The 14,728-nt window shown below is 39.1% G+C and overlaps 1 protein-coding gene across 1 annotated transcript in view; it reads left to right on the top strand.

The window, feature by feature from the left end:
* Nucleotides 1-13,276, top strand: part of LOC129113199 (14-3-3 protein epsilon-like) — a 13,453-nt gene extending 177 nt beyond the window's left edge. The window contains exons 1-6 of the mRNA XM_054625397.1: nucleotides 1-125; nucleotides 5,289-5,488; nucleotides 7,275-7,381; nucleotides 8,352-8,558; nucleotides 8,941-9,077; nucleotides 12,107-13,276. The exon at nucleotides 1-125 is cut by the window's left edge and continues 177 nt beyond it. Coding sequence (XP_054481372.1) covers nucleotides 62-125; nucleotides 5,289-5,488; nucleotides 7,275-7,381; nucleotides 8,352-8,558; nucleotides 8,941-9,077; nucleotides 12,107-12,162 — 771 coding nt within the window. The 5' untranslated portion in view covers nucleotides 1-61 and the 3' untranslated portion in view covers nucleotides 12,163-13,276. The remainder of the gene's footprint in view (nucleotides 126-5,288; nucleotides 5,489-7,274; nucleotides 7,382-8,351; nucleotides 8,559-8,940; nucleotides 9,078-12,106) is intronic.
* The last annotated feature ends 1,452 nt before the right edge of the window (nucleotides 13,277-14,728 follow it).

Genomic DNA, 14,728 nt, shown 5'->3' with positions numbered 1-14,728 from the left:
CACCTCCTCCTCCACCTCCACCCCTTTTTAGAACCACCGCCACCGCCGCACCCGGAGCACCATGGCGGACAGAGAGAACTCGGTCTACCAGGCGAAGCTGGCCGAACAAGCGGAGCGATACGACGGTAAGACCCCCCCCCCCCCGTGTGTGCATAACGTCATTACACTGTGTGTGTGTGTGTGTGTGTGCAGGTAAAGCCCCCTATACACATGGAGCTGCTGGGTGCGGGACACAAAATGGCGGCGCTATTTCTCCTGCAGAATGAATCAGTAGCCGTTTTTTTTTTTTTTTTTTTTTTTGAAAAACCGTTTGTTTGGTTTTTTTTTTTTCAACGAAAGGCGTGCTTTGTCGCGTGACCTGGCGCGTCTGGTTGAACGTTCCACTCGCGAGCGATGCTAGCCAGCTAGCCACTTAGCTACCTAGCTAGCTACCTAGCTAGGTAGCTAAGTGGCTAGCTGGCTAGGAGCTAACTAGCAGCTCTTCAGCCCCGACACGCGTCACGCAGATCTCCATTCAGAAACACAGCGATGACGCTGGAGTCCCATCACACAGTGCAAACATGCCCTGACTCTGTAGCAGCCGTGTGCATATTAAAAAATAATATATTATTTATATATATGATGCAATAAAGAAAGATGTATCCGAAAATGGTGACGCTACCACGGTTAGCATCGATGCTAACACACCGCCCACATAGAGAGACACAAACCAGTCATTCATACTGGAGCCCAGTTTAAGAGTGGCAATGCTTTTTATTTTTATTTTTTTATATATATATTAAGGTCTGAATTTGAAACAATTTGGGCTTTTTTTTTTTTTTTTTTTTTTTTAAAAAACAAAAAAAGTGTTATTGTGCTTTAATGAGGCCAGTGTCTCTGCATGCTGGTTAATTGTTTCATTCATTACATCATTTTTAATTTATTCATCAGTGGTCATTTGCAAATTCTTACTGGTTTTTTATTTTTTTTATTTTATTATTGGGGTTTAAATTCATGTCACACATTTTTCACAGGGGAAAATAATCATATTTCTCATTATTCAGCTGTAGACCTCAATTCACTTGAGATTTTGGGGACATTTTTGCTTTAACTTTGGATTTTGATTGTGAGAATTGTGTTTTTGGTTCATTGACACTTGGCCTGTTAATGCCTACCCTCTGTACACCATATTCTGGTGTTCAGGGGTAGGCGGGGCCCAGAGTAACCCTACAGTGTTCACACCAGCAGCCAACTTTTCCTTTGTCACGAATGACCAAAGCAATGTTATATTTTCAATGCCAATCTTGATACAGAAGCGTGATCCATTCCTTTTGACTGGACGACTTGACGCATGTTGCATTCACTTCTGGTGTCAGATGCACCTTTTGTGCAAACAAATGAGCCAAACGAATGACAAGCCACAGCGGACGATGCATGCATGCTTTAACACGTTATCATCATCAGAATAGATCATTTGCACTTCTTATTTATTACTTTTTTTTTTAGTTATTGACTCAGTTCTTCCATACATGTGCCTTGTTCTTCATGATACAAACTCATTTTATTTCATGCACTATAATAAAACGAGACAATCGTTTGCATTTCATTGTTTCTTACAGTAACGTCCTTACATCTGGCTACATGCACGTGTTTGTGACTATCTGTATACTTTTTAAACCTTGTTCTGTAAACACTTCAATATTTGATATATTTTAATACAAGATTCTAGTAAATTAGTTCCTTAATTTGTGCAATACCTGCTTTTATTTTTAATTTCCTGTTACTATGTTTATGTTATGCAACAATACACCAAATCAAATCCCTTGAAAACCGACTTGGCAATAAACCAGATTGTGATTGAGGCGTGAATGTGCACGTCTGCTCACTGCAGCACATCCTTTATTATCCTTTTATTTAACATGACCCGACAGGACGCTGTCCACACATTGTGGTTCATCAATTTCTACCCATAACTCACATTGAACGTGTACAAAAGCAGACTACTGGCTAATTAAGAGTAAAAATATATTTTCAAAAGGATAAAACACACTGCAGGTCTGATAATGGCACGATGCCAACAATGATCTGTTTATCTTTTTACATGGCAAGTTATTGAAATGTGTAAAAAGAAAGTAATTGTAATTCTGTCAATTCGCTACAGTTGATTGAAGAGACGTGACTCTTCGCTGTCAGGGCATATTGGTAGCTAGGAGAACAAGTTAGTGCTGTCTCTCAGCTCTGCATGTAGTGTGTGTCAGCTCCACCCTTTGTGTGACACAGAGATGAGACGAGAGAAAAAGGAGAGACAGAAGCGCAACATTAAATAACACCTAAGATGACTCTTAGCCACGGTGACTGCTCTCCATTTGTGTTGCGATCTCTTCCCATTCGTTTTGTTGTCGGCTGTAGTGGCACTTAGCAAAATGTCGTTGCGTAAATAGTCAGCGGTGTTTAAACCTGTCCGTCTCACAGCTCTACTCGTCTGACGAAGAATTCATGAGATAAACTTTCACCACTACACAAAGTCAATGCGATGTCATGTTCAAAATTCTTTAAAGTAACTGGCCAAATGTATGTTTTTAAATCATTGATGGTGATCATGAACCCTCAATACGGCCCTACTGTTCAATGGAGTCACATCCCCTCAGTCCACTGGACATGGCTGCATTGTCTTGAGCTTCAGCTGCTGTTCAGTGTGTCCAACTGTTGTGTCTGGCACGGCTCTTTGGTTTCTACATGCATCTGGTCTATTTTTAAACGCATTTAAAGACCCATGTGGCTTTGAAATTAGACAAAAAAAGAAGTTCGAAAGCATTTTATGGGTTAATTTTCGTAAAAATAAAAACAAGCCACAGGGTGCTATTTTTAGGGACGTTTCTCTTTCTTGGGTCGAGTGGGTGAGAGACGGAGACATGCTGCTCAGTAGACGGCAAACCTAATTGAGACCTAGAAGCCAAGGGGGGGAAAAAAGCACATTATGTTGGAATTTGTCTTTTTTGACGTTTTGAGTGGCCATTAGAACCACAGTGATGCAGCTGAAACCGTACGTAATTATCAGTAGGTACATTGCCATCAACGATTGAACATGTATTTTCTATTAGCACAATTGGTTTCAAATGCCAGCTGTCAAAAATGTCATTTTTCAGACAAGCTGACATGCTTAGCCAAGTACCTACTGCTTCAAATATAGCCAAAGCACCCCAGTCTTGCTGCCACACACATATGCTCCTTCCTTTTTTAAATAGCCCCAGAAATCAAGAATAAAAAGAAAATCTGACCAAAGACTCCTATTGCATGCAACTCCCTGTTTTCATTCCTATCGAGGAAATGTCACACCGTGTGCATGCATCACAGGTGACAAATTAAATCTCTAAAATGACTTCATAAAGTACAGGTTTTTTTTCGATTGACTTCAATATTTTTTGTCGCACCCCTAAGATTTGGTGTCCAAAGAAGGCTCAATGAAGCCCAGTTTGTTTCAGCAATAGTGACTGATTAGTTTAATAGATCTGTAGAGCTTGTAATGCAGGGAACTGTTTTTTCTTTTTTTTTTAAACCACAGAAAGGTCATTGAGTGTATTTGAGTGCACGCTGGGGTGCAGGGTAAAATGATCAAAGCAGCATAGTGCTCCTCCTGGCTTGAAACCATGGTGTATCAGGTTTCGCCAGTATGCTGAGTAGCACCCTGCTATTGGCTTCGACAGATAACACCCTGTCTGTCAAGTGAAAAAGCCAAATGACTTGCACACCACCCTTACCTCCGGGGTAGCATGGTTAGCACGAAGGGTGTGACTCGTCTGCAGCTTGAGCGTGATTTTTGTTTTAACCGCGATTTGAAGATAATTATCACATTTTTAAAAAACGTATTAGCACACCACACATTATTATCTTCTTATGCATTAGACAATTAGAAATCATCCCACAGAATATGTTTATACAATTTGATGTCAGCATATAAGTAGTAATATTCTAATAAAACCCTAAAGGCTTATGCAGAAATTACCCGGAATAATTCGCCAACAGTTTTTGTTTTATTTAGATATGAATGTTCCTTCTCTGCCCCCTTGAACTGCTCTTTGTGATTCGGTTACAGGGGCCCCATGTAGTGTTTGTTGTTAATCTCCAGGGGAACGGCTTGTTGTGCTAATTAGTAGCTCCTTCAGAGTGGAGTATAAAATTGTTGTTTATTGTAGATTCTTTACTAACCACATCCTACCGAATCACCTTGAGGATGGGAGATGTTGGAGTACAAGGAAGGCGTCACGTTTTCTGCTTGGTTGTTCTGGCTCTGATCCCTGTATCCGGTCATTGGTGTCTATAGGTGGTGAATCTCTGCATTAGAGGAGTCTATACTTGGGCAGTGTCCCAGGCACTCCATTAATATAATACTGAGGATGACCGAAGCCTTTCTAGGCTCTGCACTGTGGTTTAAACTCTGTCTTAATGGAAGGTGGATGTGCTTTGCTTTATGTACCACTTTCCCCACTAAAATGCCAATAATTATAATGGAAGAGACAGTTTGAAATATTCGCCCAAAGAACAAAACCATCTTTTCACATTTTACCTAACACTGAGCCATGCAGATGATTTTGGTTTCAGCTGTGGGGTTTGAAATGAATGCGTCAGAGACATTTGCTTCCACTGCTAGAAATTCATATTACGCTGTGTCGTGAAAGCCCATCAGCATTGAGATTCTCCTAGTGATTTCACTGACGTCCTGCTGTTGTTGAATCAGAAATGGAGGACAAAAAAGTTGTAGCCGTCTCGGCACCCAGAGCTGTACGATAGTACCTCAAATGTGAATGTACAAACAATAGCGTTGCTGCTGTTTTTTCCCCTAGGTGACATTGTTTTTGTTATTTTATTGTTTTGATGGAGCAACTACAATGTTGGCATAACCGAGCACTGATCCATCCAAACTCCATTCAGAAAACAACAATTTAGTTTGCTTTTCATCATGAATTCAGACTTTTGTACAAATCTGCATCATTATGTTGTTATTTCAGCATCCTTTTGATCCGTTTACTGCAATTAAATCACTGCAAGATCTGTTTATTTATTTCACATCGCTGCAGTGTGCAATCACGTAACTGGCGATCTGACCAAGACACAATGGAGTATGACGTTGTGTTTCAAGTTTAGACACTCTGTAGCCTTGAGCACCAGTTTAAAAAAACGTTTTGGTATGCCTCAAGCGTGGGTGATTTAGTGAAAGTGAATGTTTTACACAGTTCAGGTTTTTGCTACTTTTGTGCTGGAATACTTGAGAGGCCCACGCCTTATGCCATTTGTTTCCCTGTGCCTTCCAGAAATGGTGGAGTCGATGAAGAACGTGGCCAGTATGGACGTGGAGCTGACGGTGGAGGAGAGGAACCTGCTGTCTGTAGCGTACAAGAACGTGATCGGGGCCAGAAGAGCGTCCTGGAGGATAATCAGCAGCCTGGAACAGAAAGAAGAAAATAAAGGCGGGGAAGATAAACTAAAGATGATCCGGGAATACAGGAAAACGGTCAGACACTATTCTTAACTAAATGTGTCAACTGGTTATTTTCACAGATTGTATGTTTTCAAGGTTTTCTAAGCTACAAGGTTTGAATCATGAAAACTCAGGAATTTATGCAACATTTCAACAACTTTCTTTCATTGAAAACCAGTAAAGTTAGAGCCACACAGAAGATGAGCAAGGATGCAATGTACATTAAGCTCTGAGAAGTCAAACTTCGAACGGCAGTTGTCCATTTTCTGTGTATTCAGCACTTGCTTATTGATCAAACAGAATCACATCACACATCTGCAATCCGACTGTCCTAATGTCTTCAACAAAGCATTTACAGTCTTCTGTGAATCTTACTGCACCGCACGGGCTTGCTTTCAGTTGGCTTTGATGAGACACTGAAGACAAAGTAGTCACTGTTAGACCTGCTGCAGTCACATATTATCTTCTACTGGTTCATAAAGTAAATGTCTCTGGCTTTTCATGAAATCTTAAAAATTCAAACCTCTGATTAGAACTTTAGGTCTCTCCTTAGCTTGTTGTTTCACAAAGATAAGTGCATCCGGTGCAGTCTCAGATAATCTAATTTCCATATCTGCTAGGCATCGTGCCAGCAATGTTTTACCGTTTTTGGCAGGAATCTTGAAGGTCTCCTCCACTGACCTCTCCACTTTGGGAGTAAAATGTTGAGATTTCACCGACCAACAACACCTGTCTGAGTGAAATAACGAGCTAGCAGCAGCCGTGAATCAACTGCAAATCAATTCTTCCCTAATTTCTGCTGCAGAGTAACTCTCAGTCACTGGGGCACCACTGAGCGCAATGCAGCACAGCAACATTCCAGTCGTTTAGTGAAAGCAGACCAATATTTTTTTATCTGCAGGGTTTTGTACAGGAGCTAGAAACCCTTAAACACCTTTTTTAATGAGATGTTCTCAAGGTTTGAAACTGCTTGAGATTGTAATAAGTCATTATCTGAATGAATCATTTTTAGATAGAGAGAGAAATAAAATAAGTTTGAGAGCCCCTCGTTTCTTCTCCCTTTGTTTAGCCCAGCTTGCAACTCGTGCTCGTTCTCCTCTGATCTTTCAGTCTTTTTTGCAGTTTGCCCTTTAATGGAACAGTGGGAGTCTAACAGACAATAGCATGCTGGAAGGTTGCCGTTTCAATGAGCATTGGCTTGAAAACGAAAAAGTGTATCAAAATGTAATTTCCCCCTCACAGCTGTAACATGCTGGAAAAGTCTCATTGAGCTGTTTTTTTTAATACATTTTATTGAAAAGAGCTCAGGGAGATGATTAACTTGACAATCTCAAAGACAATTTCAGTAAAGATTCTATTGAAATTGAAGTTTTTGCTCAGTGATAGTTTCAAGTGATTCTTTTATATTGTCTCAAGCCTGGATTAAGAGGATGCTAAGTCTACTTACAAACACTTTAAACATTTTGAAACACAAAACAACTGAGAAACACTGTCAGCTTTTTTCTGTTACAAATGCTTCCATGAGGATTACTGTCCTAAAAGCTGCCTTGTGCGTCTCTGCCCACTTGCAACTTTTGTTTGTGTGGCGAAGTTTGTTGGGCATATTGTTCTTCATGTCATTTAAATAAAAATGTAGGGTATATATTTTTAATGAGTAACTGACTGTCACGACTCAGACAATCATTCACAACTTTGAAATATCAAACCAGCTTTGAATTTCAACTGTCTAGACAAAGGAAACTTCTATCTAGTCCCTGTAAGATTGTGTGTGACCTGACCTGACATGACAGCGGTGTTTGTGTTTTGTTTTGGTCTGCAGGTCGAGAAAGAGCTGAAATCAATCTGCAACGACATCCTGGATGTACTGGACAAGCATCTCATCTTAGCTGCAGTCACAGGAGAATCTAAGGTTTTCTACTACAAAATGTATGTATCTATCTAACCAATGTTTGCATTTCTGTTCATTCTAACACTTTAGTTTGGTTTGACAAGTTTGAGTCAAAGGAGTAATGAAATTATTTGTTTCTATTTTATTCCCCACCAGTACTCCCATTACCAAAGCCAACAAATAAAATAGTCTGTTGCTTCCCACCTTAACGTAGGCCGACATGAACACCAAGATACAGAATAGAAAGGGTTTCTCCCTTCTTGTTTAATCAGAATTCAGGTTGCTGCACACCTCTGTTGCTTAAAGGATGTTAACATACTTGGAGTGTAGGGCTGAGGAGGTAAAGTTATGCAACACTCTTTTGTTCTCCCTTACCTTCAACAAGGCCTGTGAGGTTTAGATGCATCTAGAGGCTCATTGTTCTCTTAGAAAATGAATCTCTACCAGACAACCTTAAGCCACAAAAATATTATATAAAATAAATAGATGATTTAACTTAAGAACAGAGGAAACATCGTCACACAAGAATATTTTACCCGCCATTCACTGCACTGATTCCTGTTAGGTGATGGCCGTATGGAATAAAGTTCAATCTTTCGACTCAGTCTGCTATACTTCCCCCATTAAGGCTGCAGTGTTGTATGGACAGCACTTCTTCTATCCACAGAATGGTTCTTAATTGACTCAGTTGTACTTTCACGGCCGTGGGACTGATATGTCTCTTACTGTTGATAGCTTGATGTACAGTAAAGCTCTTCCGACGGCTTTGTTGTGCTCCAGTTGAAAGATACTTTGTGTGTAAACATCTGCCCAGCCTGTATTCTACAGCTTCCTTCAAAATATATATTTTTCCTCCGTTCTTTTTGAATATATTTGGCTTTCATTTGAGTATTGTTAATTATTGAAATGAAATGAAAAGGCTTGATTGTATGGGGTGTGTTCATGTACTTTTCCCACACTGCTGGTTTGTTAATGCATGCGTTTATCTGTGTTGTTCCCTCCGCTCAGGAAGGGAGATTACCACAGGTACCTGGCAGAGTTTGCCACGGGCAACGACAGGAAAGAGGCAGCAGAGAACAGTCTGGTTGCCTACAAAGCTGCTAGCGACATCGCCATGATCGAACTCCCTCCAACGCACCCCATTCGTCTGGGACTGGCCCTTAACTTTTCTGTTTTCTATTATGAAATCCTCAACTCGCCAGACCGCGCTTGCAAGTAAGTGTGATCATTTTATGGTATCTGTTTAACAATAATGCATACAACTCTCTACGACTCCATTTGTATTTAACTTAATTTCTTACTGTTTTCTCGAGCAGTTTTAATTGACTATTACAATAATAAGAGTGCGTCTAGTCTGTTTTGCAACTATTGCAGTTTGCGTTTTTGTTCAGTTTGTTAAATTAAATTTGCTCTTCCACAACTATTTTCTTCTGTGGGCTCAAATCCCGTATGTTGAGAAACTGTTCCAGCTGTGGGACACTGTTTGTGATTCTCAGGAACCTTTCATCCATCCATTCCCATCCATAAAATGATATTCACCTGTTCACTGAATGTGTGTATATATAACTGTGATGTCTTGTCTCCTCTCTGCTTACAGGTTGGCGAAGGAAGCGTTTGACAATGCCATCGCAGAACTGGATACGCTGAACGAGGAGAGCTATAAGGACTCAACACTTATCATGCAGTTGCTACGTGACAACTTGACACTATGGACCTCAGATGCGCAGGGAGATGGTGAGAGAGCCGTGCCGTTCTTCTTAGGGCCAGTTTGAGTTGTTGGAATAAACAGCATCTACATTTCTGAGTGATTTGAAAAGACAACTAATCTTCATTTACTAAGTTTTTCTTGTATTTTTTCCTTTAGTCCTAGTCAGAAGCCCTCCCTCTCCTTTCCTCCTCAGTACTCACACTCTGCTTTAACTTCTCATCTCTCCACCGTTCCTCTGTAGATTCTTAAGGACAGCCCTCTTCCCTCACTCTTCCATTATAGAAGTCTAATTTGTAAGTCATTCCCTCTGCCTGTCTTTGGCCTTTCCACCTCGAGCTCTCTCTGCTGTCTCACCACCCTGACATCCATCACTAACTTCAGTCCAGCCTCGTTGAATGTGTTTGGTGGTGAGAGGAGGTTATATCCTCTCCTGCCCTGTTTGCCAACAACACTGAAGGATTACAGAGCTGCACTTATCTGACGTGTATACTTGTCTTTTTCACCTGTTGTCCACATATTTCTGCACGAGTGGAACTAGAGTGCTGTGTGTTTTGAGTTTTATCAGAGTGTCCGCGAGTCAGTAAGAGTAAAAATCACACCAAGTTGTGTATTGTTTAAAAAAAATAATGTCCAATAGAGTCAGAGTCCTGATTTCACTTCCCAGCCACTCCATCTTCTGTTACTCAATGTAATATCTCATTCAGGTTTTCATTTCTTTCTTTTTTTCAAAAAAATTCCAATATGTCTTACAACAATAGTCATTTGCCCATATGAACATTGAAACAGTTTTTGCAGACTCTTATTATTCCCCCTGATGGCACCAGCCCCCCTAACACTCCTCCAGTGTAAGTGATAGGGGGCACAAAATGTAAAAGTTTATTGGAAGCTAATATGAAGCTTTAACAGTCTAAATTATTTTTTTATTTTGGCCGATCCATTAAAATATGTGCGTACTATTATAAACTAGGCCATGCTGGCATCATGCAGCATTGTTAAACACAATAGAAGTATTACAGAGTGATGCATCATTGTTTACAATCCCCGTCTCTACAAGTGGAGTCCTATTCAACACTGTTGTTTTGTTGAGATAAATTTGAAGGGCTGGATTTTTTTCTGTGTTCTTAAATGTCAACATGTTTGAGTTATTTGGGAGTATTAACCCTTAACTACTCGGCCACTGGAACGCCCCACGTTAGTATGGATTTTTTTCACTGAGGCTTTCTTACTCCAGGAACAAAGCAGAGCTACAAAGTTCAGGTTTTACTCCGGCTTTCTATTAAAAAGGTACCGGTGAGTCCATGATGCACATTTACCTGGAATATGTGAGAAAAACATCAGTTAAAGTTGAGATGAAATGGAAAAAATGTCATTTTTAACATCCCATTCCCAGTTATATTGTTTAGCTATTCAGCAATATATGCAACAAAAAAAGGACAAAAATCTATATTTATTTGAAGTTTTGTATCAAAATCCTATCTTTTCCTACTGTGAAACCAAATATTTAAATGGGCTAACGTAAGCTGGTACCAGCCAATTCCAGCCCATAATATCATGACATCCATCCATCCAGCAATGAATCTCCAACGTCCAGTAACGTTGGATGTGTTTATGGAGCCACAGTCTTCTGTAGCTCTGTATCGCGTTACATTCTAAGCCCGCCTGCTTTTTTAGCGGTTCAGGATTCCATTTAAATCCCTCTCGTAACGTCCTCCTACTTCTGTTTCACTGGGACTTAACCCTTTCCACTATGGTGAATATAGACTGAAAAAACTTGCGGACACCCTGCTCGCCGTGCACGTCAGTATCACTGAACACAGCCCGTTGGGGCGGTGCAGCAGAGTTTGTGAACCTGTGAACGCGGCTATCTGAAGTGTGATTTAACGGATAAACTGCAGTAGCGGCATGTGAGGCTGCTGCTCCATCTCCCGTGGCTCTCTCGCACCCCGGTTAGCTGTGGCGCTAATGAGCCCTGTTACGGTTTCTATTTTAATCATGATGGATTCTCAAGCCTTTTGTTATTTTGTGCCTCTTAATTCTTCATTACACGGATGGCTGTGCTGTCTCTATGGTAACCTTTCCAAGCAACCAGCTGTACAGGTTCACAAGGCATTCTGTCCCTCAGTACCTCTGACCACGGCTTGTTTTGAAGGCGCTGTGAACTAACGCTTGCTCACTGGACTGCATGTTGACACAATCGGGGTAAACATTGTGGTCTTCTTCTTAGTCTTGGGATTGTTTGTTGCATGGTTGACCGATGCACACATTCCTGGGCTCATCCCAATCATTTCTGATAGAATGAAGTTATGTGAACTCTTTAAAAAGACCACCAAAAAATAAATAACAACCCAGACCTTTCCCTCACTGTATTCCTTTAGTCTTTCTAATGATGGAACTGCAAACGATGTCTTTGTGCCAAAACACATTCCGTACTTAATACTACTTCTACTACTAATACTAGATACTATTAAGCAATGCTGACACTGCTTTATTTTGGCACAAAATGAATGTATTTAACTTTTTTGTAGTTGCCGGAAAATACAAAATGGTACTGGTAGATGCTAATTAAACAATTATTATTATTTTTTTTTTTTTACATTTTATAGTTCCAACTTGTCAATGATGAGTTTTTGCTGCTTTTCTTTTTTTTATCTCATGTGATAGTAAAGTGAATATATTCAGATTTTAGACTGTTGAACAGACTACCCATATTAGGGACTGAAAGTAGCGATATCAGTCTCTACAGCTTCAGATTTTCTGCCTCTAGCAGATGCTGATTATTATTAATGATAATAAGATAATGATAATAATTACCCAAATGAATCATTCCTCAATAACAAGCCCCGTGTTGTAGCGGCAAGAGAATACAATACAATACTCTCAGCCAAAACTGGGATCTAGTCTTTCTCCTGGTCGACCTCGTAGACGCTCCCACCCAGCAGGGAGGAGCTTCCTCTGGCTCATCTGTTGGTCAGAACAGCCACATTTAGCTGCCTTTTAAAAAAAAACATTGAATGTGCAGAGATAACATTGTTTTATGTTCCTGTCATTATCTCAGGTGAAGAACAGAACAAAGATCCACCGCCGCAAGATGCGGAGGAAGAGACCCAGTGAGACTGAACAAGACAAGTCCTCTTCCTCCTACCCATCCTCCCTTTTTTCCTCTCCTCCCAGCACTAGCTCCTGTCCCCAGCCACAGTTTTCAATTGGGTTTATACTGCAGCCCACTCTCCTCCTCTTCCCCTCCCTCCATTTCTACCCATGTGTCTCGTCCTTTCTCCTCATATGCATGTCATGTCCCAACCCCCCACCGGGCCTGATCGGGTCTCCGTTTCCACTTACCAGGAGTTGTACCTTATTTTTGATGACTCATTTTGCAAGCCCGTACCCTTCAAGGTTCATCTCCTCTTTTACTGTTTTTTTTGTTTTTTGTTTGTTTGCTTTACTTTGCTGTATCATCTGTTGCCAAGTACGCTTGCCTGTATTTGTAACACACATATGCAAGAGTTTATTTAAAGACAATACTTAGCTGTTCAACTTTTTCCTGTATTTGTGTGTTTCTAAACGGTATATTGTCCATGCAGTCAGTCAGTTTTGAAAACATTTCGGTTTGCAAATTGAGTAAAATAAAGCGGCGATGAAAGATTTAAAAGGGATGTGTGAAAGCTTTTTGGAAGAACTAAGTGCCCTCTTTACTTTGTGGTTACCAAACCTGCCCCTTCAACACATCAACTTTTTTTTTTTTATGACAAATAGCAGAATGTCCCCTTTCTCCAAGCATCACTCTGACCTCTATTCTTGTCCATTCTCGGACCAAGTAACGTGCTGCGAGGCTGTAGCGCTTTTGCTAATGGCAGATAGTTAGGTAATGGCTTTTTTGCAGACAAAACGTGTGTTCGTGTGCGTGGGAGGGGAATGCTCAACACTATTGATTGTAATATAATGCAGTTTTGCATTGGCACCATATTAAAAAAAAAAACTAAAAAAAAACCAAGTTTGGGAAATAGAGACCTGCTCTATCTTTACTGTCCTGACTATTTCAGGTTTCCTCTTCTCAACTCTTGTCTTTCCTACTCCTCGTTTTCCTCTCTTCATTCTCTTCGGTATGTGTAACGTGAATCTGATTTGTACTACTGGATATTCTAAACGGAGCCACAAGTACCGTCTGTATTCTTACTGAAACACAGCATGGAATTAACATTAAACTTCAAATTGAAAAATGTTAAATTAACATGTGTAAGATCTTGTCTTTTCCTGTTAGTGCTTTGGTTTCACACAATTTTGGTTTGCTTCTTTTTTATCACTAGATGGCAGTGCTGGCCAGCAGTAGCAGAATAAATACAACTTTCATTTGAGGCTGAATGCATTGATTCTGCAGTGGTGGTGCAAAGTAACTAAGTACATTTACACAAGTTCTATTTTGTGGTACTAGCACTTTACCTATCTGACAGCGGGAGTTACCAGTTTCTTTTTAGATAAGGGTTTTACATTTAAAAAAAGTGATGAGCTTATATAAAAAAAAAACAGTTTACAGCTAAACTTGCAGGATGTAGAAAAGATATTTAGTTTTATGTCTTAACTTTTCTGTGCGATCCTGTCATGAAATCATCACCGTGAGATAGTATCTTATAAAAACGCAACAGAAGCCTGTAGTATAGTATGTAAAAATGACATGAATGCATAATGTGGAAAATGTCATTTAAAAAGTCAAAGTGTAGAATGCGTTAAACTAAAGTCCTATTTTTTATATCAAAATAATCATGAAAAACGCATAGTAAAGTATATCATAAGAGTGTAATAAAGTCACAGTATACTAGGTCTTGCAAAAGTGATAAAAACTCGGAGTATAGTATGTTGTAAAAAGTCATGATGTAGTGATAAAAAGTAATAGTATAGTGAGGTTAAATAATGTCATGAAGTAAAAGTCATATGTCCAAAAATATGATGCAAAAAACAAATATTTTTTCAAAGAACTTATAACATGGTTTGCCAATTTTTTTATAAAAAATCATAGTATGTCAAATGTTCATGACATTTTTTTTTCAAAAAGGTTCATGAAAAAAGTCATGATATAGTATGTCAAAAAAAGTCAGTATAGTATGTAGAAAAATGTCTTTAAAAAAGTCATAGTATAGTATGTCAAGTCATAAAAAAGTCATAGTATAGTAAGTTGAGATATTTCATAAAATTGTCATACTAAAGTATGTCGAAAAATGTCAGTCATAGTATTTTGAAAACTTTCATGAAAAGTCATGATATAGTATGTCAAAAAAAGTAAACAGTATTGTCTATCGAAAACTTTCATTAAAAAAGTCATAGTATAGTAAGTTGAAATATTTCATTAAAATAGTCATACTAAAGTATGTCAAATACGTTCATGTAAAAAAGTCCTAGTATAGTATGTTGAAAAACATTCATGAAAAAAGTTGTATTATAGTGCATAAAAAATGTAATAAAGAAAGTTATAGTATATGGTGAAAAAGTGATAAAATGTCACAATATAGTATGCCAAAAAATAAATAAGAAAAGAGTCATAATATAGTTTGTAATAAAAAGTCATAGTAAAGCATTTCATAAAATGTTTGGAAATGTAAATGTATAGTATGTCCTAAACATCTTCAAAGTAATTTAAAAAAATCATGTCAGTATACATTGTCATAAAGTAGTAAAAGTGGATAAA

This window comes from Anoplopoma fimbria, chromosome 24 (genome assembly GCF_027596085.1).
Source record: "Anoplopoma fimbria isolate UVic2021 breed Golden Eagle Sablefish chromosome 24, Afim_UVic_2022, whole genome shotgun sequence".
In the NCBI taxonomy this organism is placed as follows: Eukaryota; Metazoa; Chordata; class Actinopteri; order Perciformes; family Anoplopomatidae; genus Anoplopoma; species Anoplopoma fimbria.
This window is presented reverse-complemented; position numbering and strand designations above follow the sequence as displayed.